The sequence below is a fragment of the Pithys albifrons genome, chromosome 3, assembly GCF_047495875.1.
Source record: "Pithys albifrons albifrons isolate INPA30051 chromosome 3, PitAlb_v1, whole genome shotgun sequence".
NCBI classification, from domain to species: domain Eukaryota; kingdom Metazoa; phylum Chordata; class Aves; order Passeriformes; family Thamnophilidae; genus Pithys; species Pithys albifrons.
In genome coordinates this window covers 31,357,185-31,384,867 of record NC_092460.1, presented here as the reverse complement: position 1 = coordinate 31,384,867, position 27,683 = coordinate 31,357,185, and the positions used below count along the sequence as shown (strand labels likewise).

The 27,683-nt window shown below is 42.2% G+C and overlaps 1 protein-coding gene across 9 annotated transcripts in view; it reads right to left on the bottom strand.

The window, feature by feature from the left end:
* ERC1 (ELKS/RAB6-interacting/CAST family member 1) overlaps positions 1–27,630 on the bottom strand; it is a 299,501-nt gene extending 271,871 nt beyond the window's left edge. For 8 of the 9 annotated variants that reach the window (XM_071551243.1, XM_071551238.1, XM_071551240.1 and 5 more), the window contains exons 1-2: positions 27,528–27,630; positions 15,349–16,170 (exon numbers count right to left, since the gene is read on the bottom strand). In XM_071551243.1, coding sequence (XP_071407344.1) covers positions 15,349–16,017 — 669 coding nt within the window. In that variant the 5' untranslated portion in view covers positions 16,018–16,170; positions 27,528–27,630. Of the gene's footprint in view, positions 1–15,348; positions 16,171–27,308; positions 27,389–27,527 lie in introns of those variants that run through there. The other variant, XM_071551239.1, reaches the window with a different exon arrangement.
* Positions 27,631–27,683: the final 53 nt, after the last annotated feature.

Below are 27,683 nucleotides of genomic sequence, written 5' to 3'. Positions count from 1 at the left end.
TCATCTTAGTTCCCTCAGCTCTGGTGTTTAAGGAACAAAGTGATGAGAAAATTTCCCTTCTGCCCTGTCACTCTCTAACGAGAACAGTTCCCTGACCCCCCATTCACCCAAATAATTCACTCAGCTCTCTAAAACCAGTACCAGCAAGACGGGACAATGACAAACTATCTGAGATTAATGACAGCGGAAATAAAGCATTTTTAAAATCAATTCCATACCAGAACTACATTAAAATATGTGCAAAGTTCAGGACTTCCTAATATTTGGGTTGACACACACTGACTCGATTCTGTTTTATTCACCTTAAGCTGAATATGTGCTCACATCTTTACAATACCAACTGTAGCTCATTTGGTGCAGTGATGATGGGTGGGAAATAAAGTAATTACTGACACTGCCCAATGGAGCTGGAATTTTACTGCAGAAATGAAAAGATTCATCAAGAATGAGCAGAAAACACAGATCAGTGGGAAAATACAATTAAGACAACAGCTGTATGTTTTTTCCAGAGTGTTTCTGTCAGGTGTTGATGGTCAAGTGGGTTTGTTTCCCTATAGTTTATGATGTCAAAAATAGCGTGGCCAGCAGGCCCAGGGCAGTGACCCTTCCCCTGTACTCTGCATTGGTGAGGCCACACCTTGAGTGTTGTGTTCAGTTCTGGGCCCCTCAGTTCAAGAAAGAGATTGAGGTGCTGAAGCGGGTCCAGAGAAGAGCAACAAGGCTGGTGAAGGGACTGGAGCACAAGTGCTGTGGGGAGAGGCTGAGGGAGCTGGGGGTGTTTAGCCTGGAGAAGAGGAGGCTCAGAGGTGACCTCAGCACTATCTAGAACTACCTGAAGGGAAGTTCTAGCCAGGTGGGGGTTGGCCTCTTCTCCCAGGCACTCAGCAATAGGACAAGAGGGCACGGGCTCAAGCTCTGCCAGGGGAAACTGAAGTTGGAGACCAGGAAAAAATTCTTTGCAGAGAGAGTAATCAGGCATTGGAATGGGCTGCCCAGAGAGGGGGTGGATTCCCCATCCCTGGAGGTTTTTCAACTGAGATTGGCCATGGCACTGAGTGCCCTGATCTGGTAAAGGGACTGGAGTTGGACCAAGGGTTGGACTTGATGATCTTGGAGGTCTTTTCCAACCCAGTTGATTCTATGTCCACACTCTTCTGTTGCTGACCTGCCTGTTGGCCATGCAGAATTAGCACAAATCATTTTTAACCATGAAGTCAACATAAACTGTGGTTTGAACATGAGGTATTGTAAGAAGTCCAAGAGAAACAGAGCCCTTCTTGTTTCCATGTTGGCCATGTAAACGAGTAGCTTGGATACAGAACGTGTGTGTGCCTTAGGGCATAACCTGTTGCATAAAACTGAACTTGTGCAATTTAAATGATTCCAACATTGGAAGTGACATAAAAACCATTATGTTACACATCAGCCAACAGCCAGCCCAGTGCTGAAGGGGGAAAAGGAAGGAACTGTGCCTAAGAAAGAGGAAGCCAGCCTGAAAGAACACAAATTAAGAGATAAAATAGTTTGGGAATTAAAAAACATTCATTTTGGCTACCAACTTAAGTACTGCACATCAGGGGATAATAATTTACCTCTAATAACAATATTTCTTTAGTGCCTTAAACCTCATGTTTTACAAAAGCTCCAATCATCTTCATTTAACAGCACCTATTAAAGATGCTATTAAATATACTGGTTAATAGCACCTTTTAATGACAGAAAAACTGCTGTGATAGACAAAAGTTCTGAAAGTAACTGAGGTGTTAATTCAGAACACGCTGAAACAAGCTAAAAGGGAAGATGTTTTCTACTGGAAACTAAATCTGTTTATGGCAGTAATTGCAGTTTTGTAACTTGGAAGTACTGACAAGTGTCACTGGTTACTTGCAATTCAGGTTTGTGATGCAGTGTGAGAGGGATGGAAACCATCACTTACACCTGGCACAACCTCCACCAGCTTCTTTAGAATTAACAGACATCAGAAAACACCAAATTTAAGGAGTCATGTTCCACCTTTTTAATTATAAAATATCTTGCTAGTTACTCTACTATGTGCAAATCTGCACAATCCAGTCAAGAAAGTGACTTCCATAAATTAAAGGTGGGCTTTTTACCAGGCCTCCCACAACGTCAAAAATCTGAAAATTCATATGAAATCATTCACTTGGTAACAAGTTTTGCAAGTTAATCACCATTTCTGTTTGCAATCTATTTAAATAATAAAGTAGAAACCACTGATTTTCACAGCTTAAAAGATCAACAAAAGCTTAACTGAATGGAAGATTAAGGATAGAAATATCCATCCAAAGAATTTTTTTTAAATTAAGAAAAATACAGCATATACCCTCTTAAAATGAAAAAGCTGTGACAATACAGAAATACTGAGCTAAAATTATCTATTTTAATGAAAAAAATACTTCTGCATTTTTGTAGTGAAGTCTGCTATTGATGAAGTTCCATTGAACATAATAGAATTTCAGAAAATGAAAGTGCTCAGCAGCAAAACCTCATCTCAGTTCACTCACATATAAGCCTGTAAGGCATAATGACCTTTCCTGTTATTGGTGCCTTCACTTACAGAGGGTTAACCAAATGAATTGACAGAGTTGTTTTAATCACAGAGAAAGAGAAGTCCACTGTGCAGGACAACTGAAGCTCAACACCCTTTGAGAAAAAGGTGGCAAAACTAAAAGATCCCTACCCAACCCAAGCACAGTACAGAGCTCTTAGGGAAACAGCTCCCAGCACTCAGGACATACCCATTCACTTTCTGAAGTAGGAGGGGACTTTGCTTTCTAATGGTTAACAGAGAACAAAAATTCTCCAGTATCTCAAACCACCATAACCACTTAACTGAAGGATTTTGAATAATCACATAACTCCAACTCAATTTACTGGTTTGGAAACATTTTACAATATACATTCACTGACAGAATGTATATTTTACAACATACATTCACTGAGTATTGAAATATTTAATTCATCAGTAAAAAACCACAAGTGCAGGGGAATGGTGGTTCAACAGAGAAGAATAAATCCAGTGAAGAGTTAAACAGCAAAATTACATGCAGCATATATAAAGGAGTCCCAGGATCAATTACTGTCTTTAATAATCAAGTTATTTTCTGCACTAAATAACCTGTTAAGCTCAACCTGTGAAGGACAGATCTACTTTTTCCAAATTAACCTTCAAAGACTGTCTAGCATTCAGCAGTTAACAAAGAAACATTAACAACTGCATTAAGTATAAAAGAAAATGAATTAATGATTTCTTCCACAAATTCCCAGACCTTCAGATTAAAGAACTCTGACATGAAACACACGAAAAAGTTAGTTAACAAAAGAGTAGCACTAAATATGAATGAATGGCAATTCTCACAGGGCCAAAGAAGAGACAGACCTTAGGCCTCTTAAAGGCAGATGGACTTGAGCTGACTCAGCCAAACGGAAAGAAGGAGAGGAATAATTTCCAAATAAGTATACACTAAAAGGATTTTGCATTGAGGAAACACAGCATTCAGTTTTAATAAGCAAGTCTTGAATGCACTCCCAGCTTTGGTTGAAAAAAAAAATAGCAAAGCTTTTCCTGGACAGAAACGATAATTTGGAACCTTCTTTAAATTGCAAACATTGGATTTTGAACCTCACCTCCAGGACTGGGGAGGGAGAAGGTACCAGCAGGATGACCAAATTTGTTAAATTGTTACATGTTAAATTCAAAGCCCAGTTTTGAAGTCAAGTTGTAAAAATATTTAGTAACTTCAAACAAAAAAGCTCAAAAAAGTGAGATGGGTTTTGTAAAAGCAATTTGAAGGTATACTATTTCCAATTAAAATGGCTTATAAAGGATTAATTAATAGTGGAATTAGCACAAGGGTCTCAGTAGCAGGCTATACACCTCTGGCCAGGAACGCACACAGAGCTTCTCACAAACCATGGACAAAGCAGACTTCTTTAAACTTGCTATCAAAACCATCTGCTAGTTCATACCCAAATTAATTCAGTGTTAGGAGAAATCTGGATTAACTCATTTTATTGCAAGGTTATTTTTTGGTTTCCCTCCTCCCAGATAAGTTACTGCAGATAATTCTATTTTTTTTTAACCTTCCAGTCATAGCAAAGTGACCAGTTGGTCCCAGTACCCTCTGAAAGAGGATCACAAAAAGGCTGTTTATTTTTCTTCACCCATAAGATGTCCTTAACTGCACATTTACAGCACACTATTTACCTACTCATATGGGAGTCTACTTTTCTTAGAAAGGTCCCTCCTTTGAGTAACTAATCTCACACATCTATTAAAATGGTTACACATTAACAGCCTCACAACCCCATGGCCACACCTGGCCCATCACCTGGCCTGTGGGAGAAAGGCTTAAATGTCATCTTCCAAATCAAAGCTTCCAAAGGCAGAAAAATTTGACTTTATTCTACTGATAGCAGGCCAATGAAGACTGGGAAATTCCTCTACTCCCACCCCAAAAATGCACACCTATGGTTGTAGGACTTTTGTACAATCACTTTAGATAAATTATTAATCTTCACAAGCAACTATATCTGTTAGAATTAACATATGCACACACCAAGGAAGATTTCAGAGAAGTACCTAAATCTGTTATGCTAATGTAAACCATACAAATATGCCATACCTGGTCAGGTCAAAGAATTACTTAGATTTTTACCTCTGTCCTTTCCCAAAATTCTTCTCCTTCCTCACCACAGTTACTGAGCATCATAATCCAAAAACTAGTGGAATACTGGTATTTAATTCTGCTGTGCCCAGTAAACACAACACTGTCATTTGTACCCCTAAACTGAACAGAAATGAATAAGGAGCCACTGAACAATCTGATTTCCCTGCATTTATTCAGTCGAGGGAAATAAGGCAGTTACTTCCCAAGTCTCCACTGCAGGGCAGAGCATTTCCTAACAACCTTATTCAAAGCCTTTACTACGCTTGTTCTTTCTGCCCATTTCCTTTTTCTAGGATTACCCTGGAATTCACTGTTTCACCCATTAACCCTAATCCTTAGACTAAAGCCTTTGTTATCCTTTTCTCTTACCCAGCAAAGAAACAACAAAACCTTTTGCCACAGAAGCCAAAACCACTTTCAGGAACTTCCTATGTACATTTTTAGTTGAAGCCAAATCCAGAAGTACGGCCACTCTTAGAGACAGTGTCTTTCTCATCAACCAACTGTTTCTTTAGATCAGGTCCGAGGCATTAATTGACAAGGGAGGATTAGCATCTTCTACAGCAAAGCCATACTCTCCAAGCAGGTTGGTGTTTCTTAGCTGTGTTGCTTTTGACATTTATAATATTTTAAGAGCTATGGTATCATGCCCTGAACCCTTCAGCAAATCAAATGTTTAGTATTAAATGTTTCCATCTCTCAAAAGAGACACAGACATAAGAATAAGCCTCGTGGAGGCTTCAAGCTGTGAGCTCAGATGCTGCAATGGGCTGCGTGGGTATCTTGCCTCTCTCTGGTTACCTCAAGTTACTTCTGTTGCTTCATTTTTTGTTTCTGTTCATCCAAGAACTGATATCCACTTATAATGCATAAAGCCTAATGAATTATGCCAAATAGTAAAATAGCATGCACAAAAAAATAAAAAAAGCTTTGTTTTTTCATAGCAAAACAGGTCTGCTATAGGACACAAAACTGTCCTCAGTGCCAGGACTTCTCCCTGATCCAAAGGAACAAGTCCAACAATAGGTGAAGCCATAGACAAAGACCTGTAGGTGCAAGATTACTCAAAGATAACATGATACAACAAAAACAAATGTTCAGAAAGCTCTTTCCTCCCCTCAGTCAACAATCAGAATTTGTTATTTGAGACTGCACTAAAAACCAGACCATTGCCTGAACAACTTCATTCTTCCTGTAAGGAAAAAAGGTGAGCCTCATCACACTGCACTAAAAAATGACAGGATTTATGTGTGTCTGTGTGTGTCTCTCTCTCTCTCTATATATATACATATGTATATATAAATTAATGTCAGGAAATAAATATATATATATATATAAATGTATACGATATATATTACTGTGTATATATATTAATGGCAGGAACAAACAACTCCTATGGAAAACCAGATCCTGCACAAAGCACCTGAACAAATAAGATTTCCATCTCTGAATGGTGGTAGTTCATGTGCTGACTTGTTTTAATCTCAGGAACAAGTGACAAGAAGTATCAGAAGAAATGCATGGCCCTGTATTCTTTGGAATCCACATCAACATATAATTAGAAGACCATCTGTTCACAAAATTTAACAACCCAAGGTAGCTGGTACCTTATCATCTGACAAGAAGGATCAAAAAAACCCAAAAACAATGTTAAGCATATTTTCTCATGTAGAAGACCTGAATCTGTGAAATATTTTAGGTAGTGAAACAATATTTAGTGAAGTGCCTGCCCCTTGATAGTGCTGCTCCTGAGAACATGATGATGTAGTGCACAGTGTCCAGGAAAAAATGAAACCATACTTAGCTTTGATACAGATACCAGCGAGGCTTAGTTAATTTTGGACTACCATTTATTACTTGCTTGTTTTTCCAAAGCAAGGCTGTCTCCCTGCTCCTCTCTCCAGCCCACTGAAGCAAGGATGTGAAGGGGGAGGAGGGGGAAGAAGCAGGAGAGTGTACCAGTGCAGAAACAGAGATGCAGAACAGCTCTACAGAACCCGATTACAAAGCAGAATACAGCAACAGGCATTAAAGAAAGCATCTTTTAACAAAGTAAAATACAGTCTCTACCTCTCGGCTATATTTGCAGGACATTGAAAAATACATTTTTATTGGACAGCTCATGTCCATCCCTTCCTTTCTCCCTTAATAAAAAGTGTATTTTCATTGTGTTACACATGAAATTCAGAAAGTTGCCACACCCCTACGACCTGATCTTATTTTGCAGGCTTGCCATGAACTGCCCAAGATCATTAGGAAACTACACACTGCATTTAAATTCCTTTTGATGTTGTGAGATCAAATTCTGGAAGAACCTAATTGCCTCCAAACTGCTCAACCTTGTTGAGTTATACTATTTATTTTCCAAAATAGTGGTAACTACCATGAGATTCTAAAAGCAATCCATGCAGGAACTGCACAGAGCAGCAAGGACTACACTGACTTCTCTGCTTCAAGAGGCTCTTGGACCAGAAGACCCTACCCAGGGAAGGGCAAAATCAGCCCACTGCACACCTACTTTAATAATTTAAACAGTGAGAATAAGCAGTAATACATAAGTAAAAAAAAACCAAAAAGCAAAACAACAAAACCCCAAAAATTTGTCTATAGATATTAAATGCAACAGGCATCAAGCTCTGACGTTTGCTGCTGATTGTACATTACTTGGCATTCCAGTTTACAAATGAAGTTGCTAAAATTAAACTGAAGAAGCCAGTCATGTGGTATTTATTCCTGTAGCTGTTATACATAAGTTTAACCCCTCCAATTTCTAAAGCAATGGTCACTAGAAGCTCATGGAATGGTGTTTTGTGCCAGTATTTTGGCATCTGATCACACTCCTTTCACTGCACACACATGCAACAGAAAACTATTTTATGCCTTTTGGGGGCTGGGGTTTGGTTTTTTGGGTTGGGTTTGGTTGGTTTGGTTTGGGGTTTTTTTTGAGGGGGGGACAGTCCTATGTGGTTTGGGGAATTGTGGGATATTTCTTTAAAAAAACCATCAAGCCTCTTCCTAGGGTATAAATCCATAAGACCTTCTTAAAGGAGGTCAATGGACAAAAACTCAAATAACAATGAGATCTCTTCACATTCCAATTTAGATATTCATAACAGATTCTTTCTTTCTTTTCTTCATGGTTTAAAATGTAAACACAGTGCAACTGCAAAATATGATGTACAAAATATGATGTATATTGGTATGCCCCAATTTTCCCCAACCAGTACAGAAGTTATTAATGTTTAATTCAAGATTATAAATAGAAAGAAAAAAGTAAAGTTCTCTCAGGATAAATAAAGGCAAACAGACTGTTTAATATTCCTCAGAAGCAAAATTATCCCTACATCAAGGGGTTTTTTGGTGGTTAACTATGATCTCTAAGTTACACTGGTCCTTCACAAAAACTGATCCTTGTTACCTGTTTCTCAAGGCTTATAATTTAACCAAACACCCCTTTCTGCTTCACAGACCAAGGTACTACTACTGCAAACACTAAGCAAATCACTTGCTTAGAACAACTAGTACCAACACAGAAGGAAACTAAATACATTTTGTCCTTGTATTTTTTCCACTACAGATGGTGCCTCTGACCTTTCCAAGAGGATCCAACATAAATCTGAAAATACTGTGTAAAAACATACTTATGTAGAACCTTCTGGGTTATGAAACTAAGTTCTGCTGAAAGGACTTTCTTTTCCAGGCCTGGGGATTGCTATCTTCAGACAAAAAAATGGGGATACAATTATGATCCACTGCATTTAGCAGATGCAGACATTTTCCCCTGTGTTCAATGGATTATGTTAAAAATTATACAGAAAAACTACAAAGCATTACCCATGCAAGGGAAAAAAGGGTAACCCCAAATGGATATGCTTACCTGCTGACAGACCATTGTAATCTATTTCTGCTGAGGAGCTCAAATCACCATCACTGGTATTTCACTGTGTCTGCTAAACACAAGTGTGTCTAGAAAATTCAAAGGACTGAAACATGTACAGCACTACCAAGTTTATTCCCTTATTCCATCCCTGCCAGTTGAGCCTAAAGTGTCATTTCACAAATGTCCCTTTCTTCAATTACTAATTCAAAGAGCTGAATGATTGTTTTTGATGAGCTATCCACTGCAGTTATCACTTTCAGAGTACAGAAATGTCTCCTCTGAACTCTTTAGGTCGCCAGCTCTTATCTCAGAATACACGTATATATACAAATACTTATCCTAAATACTAAATTTCTGTTTTACTAATGTCCTGAGCATTACATGGCCTGTTAACATGATCTTAGATACCGACATTGCTGAAAAAGAATTATTCTTTCCAACTAACAGTTTAGTCATGGTGACCCACCCTGCTGTATCATCAAGTCTGTGAGGCTTCCTCATATCACCAAATTGAAAAGAGTATAAAAAAAGCCCTATTTCATTTTTTTGTCCTGATGGTATACATGAAGTTTGGCATAAATGCTACTAGTACAACTTCCTCTCCTCTCCTTTTTACTTAAATCATAGAATCATAGAATTGATTGGGTTGGAAAAGACCTCAGAGATCATCAAGTCCAACCCTTGGTCCAACTCCAGTCCCTTTACCAGATCATGGCACTCAGTGCCACGGCCAAGCTCAGCTGAAAAACCTCTAGGGATGGGGAATCCATCCCCTCTCTGAGCAGCCCATTCTAATGCCTGATTACTCTCTCTGCAAAGAATTTTTTCCTGATCTCCAACTTCAATTTCCCCTGGCAGAGCTTGAGCCTGTGCCCCCTTGTCCTATTGCTGAGTGCCTAGGAGAAGAGACCAACCCTCACCTGGCTGGAACTTCCCTTCAGGTAGTTCTCGACAGTGATGAGGTCACCTCTGAGCCTCCTCTTCTCCAGGCTAAACACCCCCAGCTCCCTCAGCCTCTCCCCACAGGACTTGTGCTCCAGTCCCTTCTCCAGCCTTGTTGCTCTTCTCTGGACCCACTCCAGCCCCTCAATCTCTTTCCTGAACTGAGGGGCCCAGAACTGAACACAACACTCAAGGTGTGGCCTCCCCAAGGCAGAGTACAGGGGAAGGATCACTGCCCTGGGCCTGCTGGCCACATTATTTTTGATACAGGACAGGATCCCATTCACCAGTGGATCCCAATCAATACCACATAGGGCAGGGAGGACAGAAGAGAATGCTGGATTTGGCACTGGAAAGCTGTAATACCAGTACAAGAGCACTGCTAAAATGAGCTGTAATGCAGCACCTCTGTGGTATTGCCACCATCTCCCACTGTTCACTGAGGGACTATAATGAAGCCACACACAGTTTCAAGCTGCCTAGTCAGACTTTAGAAAGTAAGAACACTTAGGGGAAAAAATCAGTAACTCCATCACCAGAATTACAATAATGCTGAAAGGCACAATGGCTTCTAGAGAAATACAGTAACGCAGACAAGACTCTTCAGGAACATCCACACTAAAAGGAATGACACACTGCAAATCCAGCTAGGAGTATAAAGTCTGGACAGTATCAACACATAGTGGAGAAAGAATTATGGCAGAGAGTCTGCTGTAAGTTCTGCAGAATTTAAAGTACACCCTCCCCCAGCTCAACAGCAAAAAAAGCTCAGTTAAACTCCTAAGTTCAGCACTACCACTGACGTCACCCATTTTATTACAAGCTGCTTTTAAGTTAGTAGTAGTCCCCTTATATGTTTAATGGATCAAGTGGAGACCAGCTGTTCAGCCTATGCTACAGCTCAAAGCATCCCAAGGTATTAGATGCTACTTCAATAGGAAACAGGAGAAAAAAGGAGCACTGGGGAACACATAAGCATAAAAAGTCACATTTTATTTCCTTCGAGAATGAAAAAAAAAAAAGCCCAGAACACAGAAGGCCCATCTCTTGGGTGATGACATGACAATTTCTGAAGTTGCTACAGAGTGCTACAACTTGATAAATTCCTCAGGTATCAAGCACTCTTGAGGAAGTAGTTCTGAGTTATTCTAAGAGAGAATTAAGTTATAATTTCATACTGCAAATAGGGGAAAGACAGAAGGAACCTTAAAGCTGGCTGCATTCTAGAAAGCTGACAGACATCTGCCAGTGAAAGAATTACTGAAGTGTAAAGCTGTGTGATACAGATAATGCCTTTAAGCAACGCCTAAGGAAGTGCATATTGTACAATTAAACATCCATAATGGAAGAAAGTTTAGCTTTCTATCAACTAATAACTAACTCAGGAATGCTACTAGTATTAGAATGACACAGTACCAAGACATATCAAAACTTTTTGTTAATATATATTTGACAAAAACCCCACTAAATCAATGGAGAAGTGAGAATTGATCTGATTTTCAGAGGAAGAATGTACTCCGTAGAGGCTCAGCCAGTCTCCTAAGAGCAGCACCCGACATTTAAGAGGCTAACACACAGACAACTACTTTTTAAAAAGCAAGATGTTCATTACACACTACTATGAGACAGAGTATTTCTGACTCTGGAGAGAACACTGATGAAATGCTGGAGTACATCCATCACACTTCTCCATCACAATAAAGAATTGTCTTCAAGTGCTTACCCCAAAAGCAAGGTGAAATTCCTTTCAGGAATATTTTCTTGGTTAAACTCTCTCACTCAGACATCCAAGGTCTCTAACCACAAAAAGACCACAGAAAGGCATCAAAGTAAAAAGCTGTTTTCAGCAGTACCACACCATTTGAGCTGAAAACACAAATCAGATCTTAAACAGAGATCAGTCAAATGTGGGAAATTTCAGTGCAGGGTGTTAGACATCAAACTTGCATTGCACTACTTATTTTAAGGGACAAGCACCTTGGTTATGAGCAAGCTGCAACTGAGAGGAATTCCTTTGTTCTTGAGTTTCACATCATCCATCACTATGCAGCTTTTAGGCAAATCATTTGTACCATTGTGCAAAACATACTCACAGTCTTTGCTTTCCTCTTCTGGTTTCTGATGAAGAGGTTTCCAGGGAAACTTTAAACCACACACACTAAAAAAAAATCCTTCTTCAACCCAGAAAGATACAGTTCTTACTAAAGCATGCTGGGCAGAGTGATACCATGCCATAACCAAGCTCCTGTTTTCTCGTTTCATCAGTTTCTCCTTGAATATGCATGGGGGTCTGCATAACTGAGAAACCATTTGCACTCCCCTTTTGGCTCCTTGCAAAGTGTAATTGGTTAACTAACCCAAACTGCAATGAAAACTATTGTGGTTTTTCAAGAATATCTATGTTAACTACAGGAATACTTTCCATGTTTAGTTGTGAGCTCCTCAAAATGAGATGACAATAACATTCCCCATTTATGAAAAGAAAGGACTGTCTGTCTCTCCCAGCTTGGTAACAAGGGATGAAAATGAAGCTCAGCATACACCAAACTCCTCAGCTGTACTGTTTGCTCAGAGCAGCTGCTGCTGCACCACAGATGAGCAAGACCACAGAACCCTCCACCCAGATGAGAGCAGCAGAGAAGTACGGGCATGACATTCTCACTGTTAAATCCAAGAGGTCCCTGACACCCACTGCCCTAAGAGGACAATCAAACAAAAGGCTGAGACTGCCTCAGGACAGGCAGCTCTTCAACCTCCCTGTCCATTCTCTGAGCTTTATCGAATCCAGAAAACTTCCCGGGGACCAGTAAGCAGCACAGCAATAATTCTGATTTATTTGCACAGGAAAGAGAACCTGAACACCAGTGCATTTATTCACAGAAGGCTTTCCAGGTATAACATGTATGTGTATATGTACAGCCAGACTTTGCAAACGTAGATTTGGGCAGGGCTCTCCCCATGTGGGTGTGCCCTTCCAGCCTGCACAGTGGATTTTTTAGGTGAGGCACAGCGTGCACAGAACTGGCCCCACCGTTTAAGTCCTGAGGTCCATCTGCCACGGCCGAGCGAGCTTGGACAGTGACAGTGAAGTCCTCGGGACTGTCACAGCACCCGGAGCTAACCGGGGCTGACCCTGCTGAGCATCCGAGATCTGACGGGATGGGATGGCAGGGAGGCTTTAACTGCCAGGGGACAGTTCCCAGAGACTGGAACTCAGGTCCTTGGGATTCAGAGTCCAGAGTGCTCTCCTTTACACCACGGGACTGGCCCTCAGATATAACAACTTCCAAAACCAAAGGGCAATTCAATCATTCAAGTTGAGGTGACCAGAAGCACAATTTAAAAAAAATACAATTAGGAACCATCAAGTGTGTGTAAAGCAATAAAGAGCCACAGCCACAGGAAGGACACTGAGATGGCTACCAGAAATGGCAGGAGTCAGCCAGCATCTTGGATCCATAAGCTGAGTTAAGTTTTAACCATGCCACTGGCCTGAAATAAACTTTAGTTAAAGCACAAGTACTGCACATGCAAGGTGTCCTTATTAAAAGTCATGTGCTGAAATACTCATATGAAGTCTAAAATTCCAGTTCCTGCAACTATACTAGAACTCATTTGAGGGGGAGGCTGAAGGGGTAATGATGAGGTTGTTCTGGTCCCCCAACAGATCAGGGAAGTATCTTGTTCAGAGTCTAAACAAAGAAGTCTGTTTAATTACAGAAAATCTTATTAAACTTATCTTCCATATAAAGGACTGAGGTGATCAACTCCAAAAGGCTACAGAAGACACAACGAATTCAGAGTTTAATTAGGACTTAGCTAACTATAATCTATTAATTAGCATTCTTAGTTTTCACAGCTCGTTGCAATAATATTCTTTTACTTTTAAATTGCACCCTTCTTAATTTTTGACCAAAGTTATACAATTCTACCAGTGTGGTGGTAATTACAGTGATTGCCTTCAGAACAGCAGCCTAGAAGTATCTGTAAATGTTTAATAGGCAATAAAGGAAAGACAAGAAGAAAAAAACCTAAGATAGAGCAATCACTGTTCTCTCATCTATTCATATTTAGTAATTGTTTAATCCATTCTAAGCCAAATATTCATTGTATTTTTCTTGCAAGATTTCCAAAACATCTTCTAATGTCAACTATTTCAGAAAAAAAAAGTAACTGTATTCCAAGACATTCTCTCCAATATGAAAACAGGACTAAAAATGAAAAGAATTTGAGAATGTAAAGACTTACCTGTAACTGAAACACAAAGAGCAACAGAAAGCTGAGTGAATGGCCTTCCACATATTTATTATCCTGGTACTGTACCACTCTAACTAAAATGTTCACTGCATTACTCCTTCTAAAGATAACCTACTTTTGTAATAAAAATTAACTTCAGCTTTTCTGCACTCCAAGACAACATATGAAAATGAATACAAAATGTCACACACCTTAACAAATCCAGTGTTGTGATACTTGCCATTTGGAAAGAATACAGCTATAAAACCACATGACAAGTTCATTCAATTATTTTTTACTACCTTGGGAAAAGCAACTTACTTCCTTCAACTCAGTACTTGAAAAATGGAAAGAAAATTGCAGACAGGCTCAGTGTAGCAGATTATCATTGACCAAAAGGAATTTACTATTTAAGACAGGTCACCTGAAAGCAGAGTACAATATGTAGAGTACTATTGGCACTATTCTTTTCCTTCAACAGTGTCCCTTGCTCTTCCATCTTTGAAAGCAAACCTTACAAAAAGCATTGCCTAAAATACCAACTGTACCTTAAGAGCTACAAGAACATGATCACGCTAGAATTATGGAAACTATTTCATTAAACTTTCTTGGATACTTAAAAAGCTCAAAAGGGAAAGTAATTTTGTCACAGTGAAAGCTGACTGACATTCCAGGGAAATCTTGGAGTTGGGTGCTGGGCTTGTTTTCCATAGGAGTGGTGAGTTTTGTTACCTGAGAGTCCAGACAGATGCTTAACTCACATTTGACCAGAAACAACTGAGCAGGAGGACACTGATTCAAAGACAAGTAGTTACTTCATGATTAAGACAGCAAGGTGTAGGTGAGAAAATGTGGAAAAAGCTTTTAATAAGTAGAACTGGCTTCAAAGAGATCTCAATTTTAATCAAGCTCTCAGTTTTATTCTAAGTTGGAAATGCTTTTAAGATGGACAAGACAAAAGACTCAGACACTCAAGACTCTCGGTTCTTCTGCCTATTCTGTAACTAGCCAGACCACTACAAAAAACCCATAGGGTGTTTTATGTTAGTTGCATGACAAGGTATACACAGCTTATGTTAAAAGATTAAATGAGCATGAAGTAAACCATGTTACTTAAATGTAGCCAAGAACACAATTTGTATCTGTGAGAAAACTGCAGGTCTGGAGGTTTTAGGTCTGAAGTAAGACCAGTGTAATTTGAACTTTGTTTTAAGGGCATTCAATCAAAATTCAGCAAAAGTTCAGCTGTATTTGGGGTCAGCAGTTGGTACATTCTGCACCTCAGAGAACGCTTCAAGAGGGAAACGGTACTGAAATATTAATTATGAACAGCGTAAAATACTTTTACAAGGAACCAAGTGGTTAGCACCTGTCCTAGGGGAAAAACCCACACAACACCCAAGGATAAATGAGCACTTGAGAGGTGGCTTGTAAGTCTGACAAGAAACATTTAAAAATAAACTTGCAAGTTGAAAACACATTTTACCACACCAATTACCCAAGAAAAGCACCAATCTCATTTAGCTGCTTATATGTGACATGCAAGTTCATTAAACTCTTGTTATCATACTAACACAACTGTGACATTAAATGACAAACCTGGTTTTCTTCTTGCAAAACTCTGTATTGTTCCTTCCAAATGGTGATTTTTGATGCTTCATCTTTCCTCAGAGCTCTCTCCTTTTTTAGCTCAGGACTCCAGAAGGTCTTGATGCTGTTCATGGAAGAACTGAGCTTGCTTTCCTTCACCTCCACATCCTTGCGGAGCAGGTCGTTTTCCCTCAGCACCTCTTTGAGCTGTGTCTGCAGGTCCATGATGGTGTTGTCCCTGGCCTGGCGCAGCGAGTGAGGCACAGTGGATGCCATGCTCACCGCAGGGAGATGGTGCTCCCCAAATGCAATGGTGTCACTGGCAACTCCACTAGTGGCGATGTTAGGGCTGCTCCCCATCGCAGTCATCCTAACACCGTAAGGCAGCCGCCCCCCGGACCGGCCCAGGGTCATGGTGCTTTTCGGGGTGTCTGCACCCACGTTCTCATGGTCACTGAGGTACATGGGGCCAGACGTAGCGTAGGCAGCATTTAAGGACTGAATGTTTTCCATAGAAAGGGTTTTCCCACTCCCACCCGCAGTACTGCTGCCCGAGCTGCCCCCCGTGCTGTTGGTGCGGCGGTGCCCCAGGCGGGGGGACCGCGGCAGCCGCGGGGACCGCCCCGGGCTCTGCGTGCTCGGCTCCACCTTCCCCACGGACCGAGCGCTGCCGTACATGATGCAGCTGGTGGGTGAGGCAATCAGAGAGGCAAAAATCAGGAAGGAGAGAGTTCTTCAAGGGTGGTGAGTCAGTTTAAGGCCAATCACAACTTAGAGCAGATGCAGCTGTCCATCTCTTAAGTCACGTGCTCACGATGTTGAGGACCATATCTGTGGCAATAAGAACATATTAAAATCTGTATCAATAAGAGTAACATGTTAAATACTTAGCTTATCACCAAATATTTTGTCCCACAAAATATTACTGGAATTTATTTGGAATAAAGTGTAGTCTACTACCTTTAGTACCATCACTGAGGACAGAGCTTAAGCAAGTATAGATGCAACTCCAAAGAACAGCGATCACACAGCAATGGGACCAACAAGGCTAGGAAGAACAAGAGAATCACGCCTCCACTGAAAACTGGTTCTAGTCTTTTATTTTCTCTCAAACTAAAATAACTTAAATCTTTGTTCAGGTTTAAAAAAATATTTCAATTGAAACATACTTCTTATTAACCAGCTCAGATTAATTCCATTAAATCATATTCCAACAGCAGGAAACTCTTGAACACAGAACAGTATGACATCAACCTGCTGCTGATCCTTCTCCCCTCTGCTTTTTCATTAAACAACATCTCTGGCAGCATATGCAATAAAATTCCTTATTTTTGCAGTGCAACATGATGCTACTGTGCAAGTGCTGGTAACTCTTTAGTACAGGGGCACTGGGCTGGGACCATGGTTAGTAGTCAGGATTTGGTGGAGAAGCAGGAAAGAGGGAAGAAATCCATTCCAGTGACTAAACTACTGCACTAAAGAACTACTTGCACTGTCCGGGTCTCATTTTTTTCCACCCACTGACTTTTTCCCAGTGTAAACTATTTCATGTTACTGTTGGGCTTAATTGAAGTAATAACTAAAACACTGAAACATTCCTGATCACGTTTGATGAAAGAATAATGGGCAGTGACTAAAGATGAGCAGAAATTTATGTATCCCAACAACTTCCCTTTCACACCAGCTTTTAAGCAGCTGCCCCTTCTGCTCAGAAGTTGGGCTGGCCAGATATTCAGGAGCAATTTTCCCACATCCTAGAGCATGTTAGTGAGATAGCAACTGGGCAAGCAGATTAAAGATTAGGTTTAAAAGAGGAATACACTTAAAAAAGAATGGGTAGAAATAGTACAACTGGGTGGAGGGGAAAAGACAAAAAAATAATATTGCAAAAAAATACCAGAAAAAAGTGAAGAGAAAAAAGTGGAAGATATAGTACTTTTCATTTCAGAACAAAAAGTTAGTATAGGACAAGATGCAAGAAATAGTTTTTAAACATTTAATTTAAATTTTAAATGCAAACCAAGATCAGATTAAGCCAGCCTCTTTTCATTTTCACACCATTTCATAGAAGGCACAATGGCATGAGTAATTTTACAAAGCTTATGGAAGCTGACACTGTTTTGTGAGTAGTTCCTGAGAGGTTCACATGCTCATCCCTCCTTCTTTTCTTTTTTAAATGAGGAGAAAAGCTAGCAATAATATTGCTACAGAATATTTTAAAACACATAGGTAAAGGAAAACAACCAGCAACAATAATTGAAATTATCTACCAAAGCAACACCGACAGATTTATTTTTTTAATACAAGTTACATTTCTTCTATTTCAAGTCTATATCCTTAAGTGAAACAGTACAGAAATATAAACTATGTAACAAAGTCTACACTAAAGTTGCTTCAATAAGGAAAACGCTGTGCCCCAGATCTGGAAGAAAAACACTTTTTCCAAACAGAAAGGCTATTTCAGACCAGTCTCACTGTCTGAGATATGAAAATGCTAAAATTGCTGCTGTGACACTACTTGAGCACTCAAAAGAAGTCAGATATGATTTCTTAGACACCATATAAAGTACATTCAACTGAGAGCTTGCATTCATGAGAATTCTCTTGAAAATTAATCCAAATCACAACACTTAATTCATTTGCTAAAAACTCACCACAGTCAATCAGTGCAAACACTCATTCACTGAACAGCTTTAAATGAGTTTAACTTAACCAAGACATCAGACACGTTTTATTGCGTGAGTTTCAGTTTCCCAAAAAAACCCCAAAAATTTTAGATCATTTCTAATGAGTTCATTTTCCTCTAAATAGGACAACTCGTGGAATTGCCTTCTCCTTGCTTTAGAAAACATTTTGTTAAACTCTTCATACTTTTCAAACAATGAAAGTGGTTGATATCCTAAACAGGAAAAAGCTTCCCAGGCAGCTGAAAGGAGCTGGTCCCAAAGCAGGGGCTGTGCAGGAACCATCACCATCTTCAATCACACTGGGCAGGCAGGTGAACTCACCTCCACCAGAACTGCAAACACCAGTCCCGTGCTAATTGATAGAATCATAGAATCGATTGGGTTGGAAAAGACCTCCGAGATCATCAAGTCCAGCCCTTGGTCCAGCTCCAGTCCCTTTACCAGATCATGGCACTCAGTGCCACAGCCAATCTCAGTTGAAAAACCTCCAGGGATGGGGAATCCACCACCTCTCTGGGCAGCCCATTCCAATGCCTGAGCACTGTCCTGGAAAGAATTTTTTCTTGATAACCAACTTAAATTTCCCCTGGCAGAGCTTGAGCCTGTGCCCCCTTGTCCTATTGCTGAGTGCCTGGGAGAAGAGACCAACCCCCACCTGGCTGGAACTTCCCTTCAGGTAGTTCTAGACAGCGATGAGGTCACCTCTGAGCCTCCTCTTCTCCAGGCTAAACACCCCCAGCTCCCTCAGCCTCTCCCCACAGGACTTGTGCTCCAGTCCCTTCACCAGCCTTGTTGCTCTTTTCTGGACCCGCTCCAGCCCCTCAATCTCTTTCCTGAACTGAGGGGCCCAGAACTGAACACAACACTCAAAGTGTGGCCTCACCAATGCAGAGTACAGGGGAAGGGTCACTGCCCTGGGCCTGCTGGCCACACTATTTTTGACACAGGACAGCTCTAGGCTTCGTCTCCCAGGTAGGCACCAACCCCTCTGCTTCTCCAGAAAAATCAAATAATTCAAGCTATAAAAGCCAGCTGCCAGAAATAGCTGCTGATCAGGGGTTTGGGAAGCTGGCACAGATGAAACTCAGGAAAAAGAGCTCCACTGTCACTGCCATGCATCACACTGCACTCACTCTGCAAACAAAAGCAGTAGATTAAGAAGAGCAGTAGCCTTGGGAAACAAGCAAATGTAACCCTCCAGTACTTTTCTTGAAATGACAACTTTGATTACACCATTCTTAGACTTCAAAATTGTGCATATTCCAAGTATTAACTAAATACACCCTTCCACACATGCAGCCAGTTTCAGTATTATCATTGACACAGAGATTTGCCATGGTTCAAGAGAAAGAAATGATGTTACAAGATAAAAACTCTTTTTTCTTCCATTTTTTTTCTGATAGCATTTACCACCAGCCCTTTCACTTTGTTGTAGGAGCAGATATTAAGACAATTAAGCTCCGAAAAAACATCTTTCATCCTGGAAACAGCAAAGCAAAGGAAGTGACAAGAAAGTATTTTCTTATTCTCAATACCAATTAATCTGGAAAAAGAAAGAATTTCCCTCCCAGAGTCCAAGCAAAAGTATATGGAAGATTTCTTTCTGACAGCAACATAACCAGAAAAGTTAAGAGTTTTTCAGTGTTCTGAAGTATGGTCTCTTATCTTCCATGAGGCCAACATGCAGCACTGTTACTATTTTCCTCTTCTACAGTGACTCTAAATTTAGTCCCAAATAAATCATCCCTTAACCTTACAAGATGGTGGTAACCACAAGGAACACTGTCCAACTGTGACAAGAACCTACAAACCACCTTCCCTTTGCAAAGTGCCCTGCAGGTTTCAAACCCCTTTGGTCTTTCCTGCCAATATAAAAACCCTTACCCAAGATTACAAAGCAAAAGACTATAAACTCTAAGTGTTTAAAAAACAAAACCAGCTGAAGCCAGTGCTAAACCATTTTTCCTCAAAGGTAGCTTGTATATCTTTACAATTACAAAACAAAATTCTCATGCTCACTGATCATTAAGAAAATAAAAACTCACAAAGAGTATCCTCTCTGCAAGGCAAACTAAAAATAAAATTCATGTCAGCTCAAGTAAAAACTTCACAGAGATACCTACTAATTGGCATAGCAGCTTTGCAAATACAAACATACATGACTGACCTGCTTTAGTATTAGTTAAAAATGCTATCTAGCGGTTATGGAAAAGCTTGAAAGAAGGACTATCAGAAAAAGAACAACTCAGAATTACACAATATTGTAGAAAAAGGTTTGGAAAAGGACGGTTATGAACACATTTTCTGGATGAAAATTTTAAGATAAATTAACAGTACATCCAGCCAAGAAAAATGTCCTCTCAGATCAGAGCTGAGTGTCCAAAAACTCTCAGAGACAGACTATGAACTGTGGAAAAAGTTTAAAATCTGGCAGTAGACGTTCCAATGTACTGCAGTGTACCTTGTGGCAACTAAAATCCCTCTGTTTCATTCCAACAGCCTGGTCAGCCACTGAAAAGCACTGGAGAGTTAAAGCTTCCTTCCAAACAGCAAAACAGCTACCAATCCAATAAATACACCAACATCCAGACCCAACATAATGAAAACAGTGATTCAAAGCAGCCCAAACGCTGGGGACTCCTGCATCAGGCTCTGGCACACGGAAAGATCAGGAAAAAACCACCTGCACAACTTCATGCAGATTTACCTGTAAGGCAATTCTGATGTGAGAGAGAACAGGAATAGGAACAACACTCTTGTCAAAAGATCTGGTGGTTTACAATAAAAGGGTTGTATTCAGGCATAATAGAAATCTAAGAAATTCTGTAGGGATCACATTAACATCAACTTCAGGATAAAGAATCCAATAAAATGAGGTGTGTTTAGCAGTGCTGTCACACTCAGCCCCTCTGTGTAGTATTCCATGTGAACCATGAAAGCAGACATTCCTGGCCACAGCTGACAGAAAACAGGTTTATTAACACAAAGTTTTGGTCACCTCTGGAGGATCTCTCTGTCATAGAAATATCTAATGCCTTTCATATCTCCCCCTACTCCAGGAAAAATACTACTGCCACAGTAACTACTTCTAGGTAAGCAAGCAACCAAATACACAAAAACATGCTGCAGAAATGAAGGGAAACAATGCCCACATTTGTCAAAACAAAAAGAATTTTGGAATTACTTCTGCAGCCTTCAGCAAGTAGCATTTCCTCTGAACTTCTCTCCTGCAGTTTCTGTTCAGGATTGACACCAGCTGACAGACAACAACATCTATGGAGACAATTCCTTAACAGCATCACCGCCTGACAGTCAGGAATGGGCAGTGGGATCAAAAGCCAGGCAGGGAAGCACATCCAGGAACCTTCCAGTGCCTCCCAGTAGAGCACTAGAGCCACGTGTGGAGCTTCCAGACCACAGGACTTCTTGTTCTTGCCTGCACAGGGAAAGCTTTAAACATCAGTTTTACAACAGAAGCAAACCCAGCCTTTACAAGTGGAGTCTTAATTTGATAAAGGTCTGCAGCAGACACATTAGACTTCATTAACAGAGGTAGCAATTGTTGCCATTTACATAATTCACACCCCAAGAGTTAATCACAAGTATGACCAGATTACACAGCAGGACGTGGACTGCAGAGCAGCACAGGGAGGAGGGGGTAGAAAAGATGGAATTCATAAAAAAGGAAAATCTTATATTCCAATTAAACCCTGACAGGTATCTTCACCTTGGAATCCAAACAGTGGATATAATGAGAGAATTGACACAATTCACAACAATATTAAGGTGTCTTAACCAGGAGAAATATTATATTTCTCTTATTTTCTAGTGCACATCACAATTACAAAAGCTATGGCTGCTATGTTACTTTATATAAAAAGTTTGAAGCCTTTATCTTAGGGCTATTTTGTAGATTTTAGGTTTGAGACTAGTTTTGGAAGTTAAGAAAAACTCACTACTTATCACAACAATTTAATGACTATTACACACAAAAAGGACAAAAGAAAATTTACTCTGGAAACTGCAAGCCAGCCAATGCTGGACACAAGGCATTGAACCCATGGAATTCAGGGTTGTTTTATCAAAATATCCTCGTGGCTTTAACAGCAAGAAAGCAAAAGGGGTGAATGAAATTAAGACAGAAAGAAGTCAAAAAAGTAACTGTTCACATTAGGATTGATTCTCATTACTAAATAGCACATAAATAGATGCCCAAGTGCTGCCATCTGTTTATATCCAATCCTTTTTAAAAGCTGGGGGGTGGTGGTGTTGGGTTTATTTTTTTAAATTGAATTCACCTACTTGCACATCTGCCAGGTTCACTGAATGCAGCAGTGCCTTTGTTCCACCTCACCAAACATAAGCAGATGGGAATTGATATATTCTCCCCTACATACACAGACAGAAAAACCTTCCCAGAATGGCACCTCTAAAATCCCTGATAATCTTGAAGTGACTGTGACATATTAAAAAAACATATTCTGTAAAATACAGGTCATCAACCCTGATCCCAACATTCTGAGAGAAAAAAACAGCAGTCTTTTGTCAGGGGAGTGTTTTGTTTCCAAACATAAAGTGACATTCTGTTAAACTCATTTTACATTTGAAAGGTTGGTATATACGATCCACACACACTTTAAATCACCACAGAATACGGAAACATCTTGATTCTCTGTCTTTCTAAGATACCATTCTGCTTCCTATTCCTTCAAGATATCCCAGCCAGAAAACTCTACCTGCGAGTCTCTAAACAAGAGCCAGAAAAATTCTCCACCTTCCCAGTTAATTTGCCCCCCCAAATATACAACTCCTTTCATGGGATCTACTTACTCAGCAAGTAAGACACAAAGCAGAACACACTCTACAGCAGTTTCTTTGCAAAAGCATGTCAGTTAAAGCTTTAACTGACATCAGGTTTTGTACTTTATAACTCCCATAAGTCTTGATATCAGAATAAAGGGCACACTTCCATCACCACAGCTTCACTCCTTTCTATCTTCTTTCCCAAAAAACAAGACCACAAAAAAAAAGGCTTACTAGTACTATAATAAATAAATCTATTTCAGCTGAACCTTTATTTACTCATATTTATATACTCTTTCTGATATGCCACTTGCATATAAGGAATTCCTCCTGGAGTTCTGGAGGTCAGTCTCAGCTTGAGGCAGAACATGAGGCACTGCTGGTATTTCTAAAGGCCTTACTTCATCCTGCTTGTCAGACTTGGGTGGTTCTGCACCCAGTTTACTGAGTCAACCCAGTGACCAAATTTGGGTGGCACAGCCAAAATCCTTCTGTTCTGCCTGCTGTGCACAGACAGAAATTTTTCTATCCCCCAGAACTGGAGCACATCCTGCTTAACACTACCTGGACATTGCACTGAAAGCCTTCCTAGGTGTGGCAAAGTCTTGGGCACTGTTCCAGAATGTATCCTCTCCTACAGCCTTAAGTATTTCACTGATTGAACCTGTTACAGCTGATTAGCATGTGGTGCAGATATGACCATTCTCAAACTGGTTCTTGCCTGGGTTTACCAGTCTGGGCCCACATGGTCCCTTCATGCCCTACCACCCTAACACTGCCATTGTGGGTAGGTTGGGTAGGTGCATCAGGGTTTGTTTTGTGCAGTGACTGGGACATAATTAAAGGTTTCTAAATTGAAAGCAGATGTGAGAAAAAAAATTATCATGTGTGCTTTTCAAAAAAGGTCCAAAACACAAAAAGCAACAGGAGTCAGAACTTGCACATATCACTTCCTAGTGATAAACTGATTAAACTGATTAAAATAATTCTCACTCTCCTAATTACCTAGAAGACCTGTGGATGCTAATTTTCTGTCACCGTGTGGCTAAAGAGTTTATGGTCTGAGTTTTAAAGTCAGTAAATACTACATGTTTGCATCCATGGCTGTTTCCCTCTTCCCCAAGGGGTGTCATGAAAAAAGCAGCCCACTTCCTAACAGCAGAAACAGTCCAGAAAGACATTTCAGAAGCCCAGAAGTACCCAGAACACCAGTGAATCAATCCATGGAGGCTGCCAGCCTAAAGTCACCATGGGTAATGTCACTGAGCAAGGCAAAATATGCTGCAGCTACAGAAATTCCATCATAATCTCACCCTGACAACAAAGTTGCATTAACAATATTGACATAAATCACGTACTAGAAAACACCACTTTTGCTAAATCAGCACTGGATTTTGTAGGATCTGCTGCTCTACCACTGCCATACAGTGCCACAGAGTTAAACTGTTGGCTTGAACAGGCAGCAGTGGATAGAATCCTCTTCACCTCAAGTGCTCTTATGGCAGAGTAGCCAGCAAGGGTCAAGAACGCTAATTCTGTTGTTTTAGTTCTACCAATTATTTAAAAAGCCACATGCATCCCTCCATATTTACATTTCTGATCAAATCATACTCAGCTAAAACAATCCAGACCCTCTAAAAGTAACTCTACAGTTACTCTAAAAGTTACTCTAAAAGTAACCAAACCAGTGGTTTAGACAGGTAAGTGTAGTAACAAACCTCTCACAAAAGAGGGGCTTTGGGGGGAACAGGCTTGAAAATGGGGAGGGGCAAGGGGAGGAGGGATAACAATTGGAGAGTATCCTGCTTCACAAAATAAGGAATAATAGCAAGGAACTCGCATACTGGTTACAATAGCATGGTGAAATATTTCTATTGATGGAGCAGCACAGATATCTGCTTCCAGGAACTGAGAAAGTGGCAGACTCAGAGGGGGAAAAAAAGGAAACACCAAATCACAAATCCCCCTCAAAAAGCTAACCAGAGTTTCTTTCATGACCAAGATTTGCAATTCAGCAAAAAGGTGTAGGCCATGTAAATACAAAACCTGCTTTTTTGGCTAGTCAGGCCATTAGTCACATATTACAGATGAAAAGTAATGTGAACAGAATCTCAAAAAGCTTGTGACAGGACTAAAAGGAATGCTAGGAAAGATCTGACACTTTAGTATGGCCCAGATAGCAGCTTTTCTTCAGTCTGGGCTTCTGCTAACATCTTTACAATGATTTAATTACAGCTAAATTGGGTTCCCAGAAGTGGTGGAGAAAGTCCAAATTACATCAAATACTGTGATAAACTCACATTTCACTCAGCAAATGCCAAACTTTTTCTACCTGCAGACCCTCCTGCTGCATGATGGATTCAGACAATTCCAAATTTCTGGATGACATAGTAAAGTCACAGACTCGACTATTCCAGGAACTGCTGTTCTGTGATAAAGTTCTGAATTGCATTTCCAGAACTGAACTACACTCAGTATAGCAGTCAGCTAAATAACTACTGATTTAATCCAAATAATCCTGCAAAAAATCACCTCTTGTGCTACCAACTCCAGTGACAGCAGCAGGGGCAAGGTGGTGATTCCTCTCTTATGCTGTTTGAGATGGCTGGGAGGGTGCTGACTCATAAGTGACCGTGAATTGGGACACACATCGGAGCCGCTGCAGTTTTCCACACCTAGTGGTGCCAGTTTTCCCGTGGCATGTCAGGCTGTGGCTCGGGGGGAAACGTGTGTGCCCAGACACCTCTAGACACAGTAATCTCGGGGGGAGATGTGCGCCCAGCCACCTACAGTAATCCTGGGGGGAGATGTGTGCCCAGACCCTACAGACACAGCAATCTCGGGGGGCAGGTGAGTGCCCAGACCCTACAGTAATCCCGGGGGGAGATGTGTGCCCAGACCCTACAGTAATCCTGGGGGGAGATGTGTGCCCAGACCCTACAGACACAGCAATCTCGGGGGGCAGGTGAGTGCCCAGACCCTACAGTAATCCCGGGGGGAGATGTGTGTTCAGACCCTACAGACACAGCAATCTCGGGGGGCAGGTGAGTGCCCAGACCCTACAGTAATCCCGGGGGGAGATGTGTGCCCAGACCCTACAGTAATCCCGGGGGGAGATGTGTGTTCAGACCCTACAGACACAGCAATCTCGGGGGGCAGGTGAGTGCTCAGAACCTACAGACACAGCAATCTCGGGGGGAGGTGAGTGCCCAGACCCCACAGACACAGTAATCTCGGGGGGCAGATGTGTGCCCAGCCACCTACAGTAATCCTGGGGGGAGATGTGTGTTCAGACCCTACAGACACAGCAATCTCGGGGGGCTGATGAGTGCCCAGACCCTACAGTAATCCTGGGGGGAGATGTGTGTGCCCAGACCCTACAGTAATCCTGGGGGGAGATGTGTGTGCCCAGACCCTACAGTAATCCTGGGGGGAGATGTGTGTGCCCAGACCCTACAGTAATCCTGGGGGGAGATGTATGTGCCCAGACCCTACAGACACAGCAATCTCGGGGGGAGTTGTGTGTGCCCAGACCCTACAGACACAGTAACCTCGGGGGGGAAGGCAGGGCAGGCAGCTGGGGGAGGTCAGTGCTGGAGACACCTCAGCCCAGCTGGCCATTGTTTCACAATTACAACCCTCCAGCCGAAGCAGACTACTCTCTGTGGCTACAGCCTGTTGGATTTGAGGTACCACATTCTCCAGCTACAACCACCTCACGTACATCAACGTGGTCCCCGAACGAGCTTGGACAAAATGTTAGACACACTGTTCTTCAGAACAATCCTAGTTCTATCCATTTTCTTTCCTGCTCTTGTACTGCCTTCCCCACCACCAATACCCCACAGGTGTTTCTTTACACCATTTATTTGCACCTCCCAGCCTCTCCAACCCCACTTCGAACCATTTCACGCCGCGTCGGCACGAACCACAGCGCGAACTTCCCGGGAGCACGCAACATTCCCGGGAAAATAAATTACAGACTCCTCCCTTAGTGGGATTCAGAGCTCAGGCTACGAGCGAGGCAGATGTGGAAGGGCAGGAATTCCTGACACGGGCTCCAGGATGGCAGGAGATGCAGAAACAAAGCACCGTGTCAGCTGACGCTCGCCCCGTAGTAGATGCGATAAAATACCCGAAACGTGACCATTCGGGACTCGCAAGGAAAATCAAACCCCCCCGAGGCGTGGGCAGGGAGACAGCGCTCCCCACCACCTCGGCCGAGGTGACCGAGACAACAAAAGCGTGCGCGTCCCAAGGGCAGCTCGAGCGGGAAGGGGCGGCCGGAGGGCGAGCGGGCACAGCGGGACCCGCCCGGCGGGACGCGGCCCGCGGGGTGATGTGGCCGGCCCTCCGCGGTGCCCGGGGCCGCCCCGCCCCGCCGCGGGCGGTGACAGCGTGCGGGGCCCTGCGGGGCGAGGCCGCGACCCCCCCGGCCGTCCCCTCCCTCCGCCCGGCCCACGCTGTCCCCGCACCCACCTGCGCGGCAGCGCCGCGGCCGCACCCCCGGCTGACCCTGCCCGGTCGCCCCTGCCCGGTCGCCGCCGCCGCCGCAGCCCCTCCTGCCCAGCGCGGCGGCAGCTCCCGCAGCTACCGGCGCCCGCAGGCCCCGCCCCACCCCGGGCTCCCCCCAGCGGGCGCCGAGGCGCGTTAACGCGGCTCCCCCGGCCCAGCCCCGGCGCGGAGCGCGGCGCTCACCCCCTGTCAGCCCGCGGGCAGGGCCGGGGCGGCTCCGGGCGGGCCCCGCTCGGCTCCGGTTCGGCTCCGCTCCCTCCCGCGCCCCCGGCGCGAGGAACGCGCACGCCCCGCCCCCGGCGCGCGCGCCCGCCCGCGCTGCCCCCGCCCCGCCCCGCC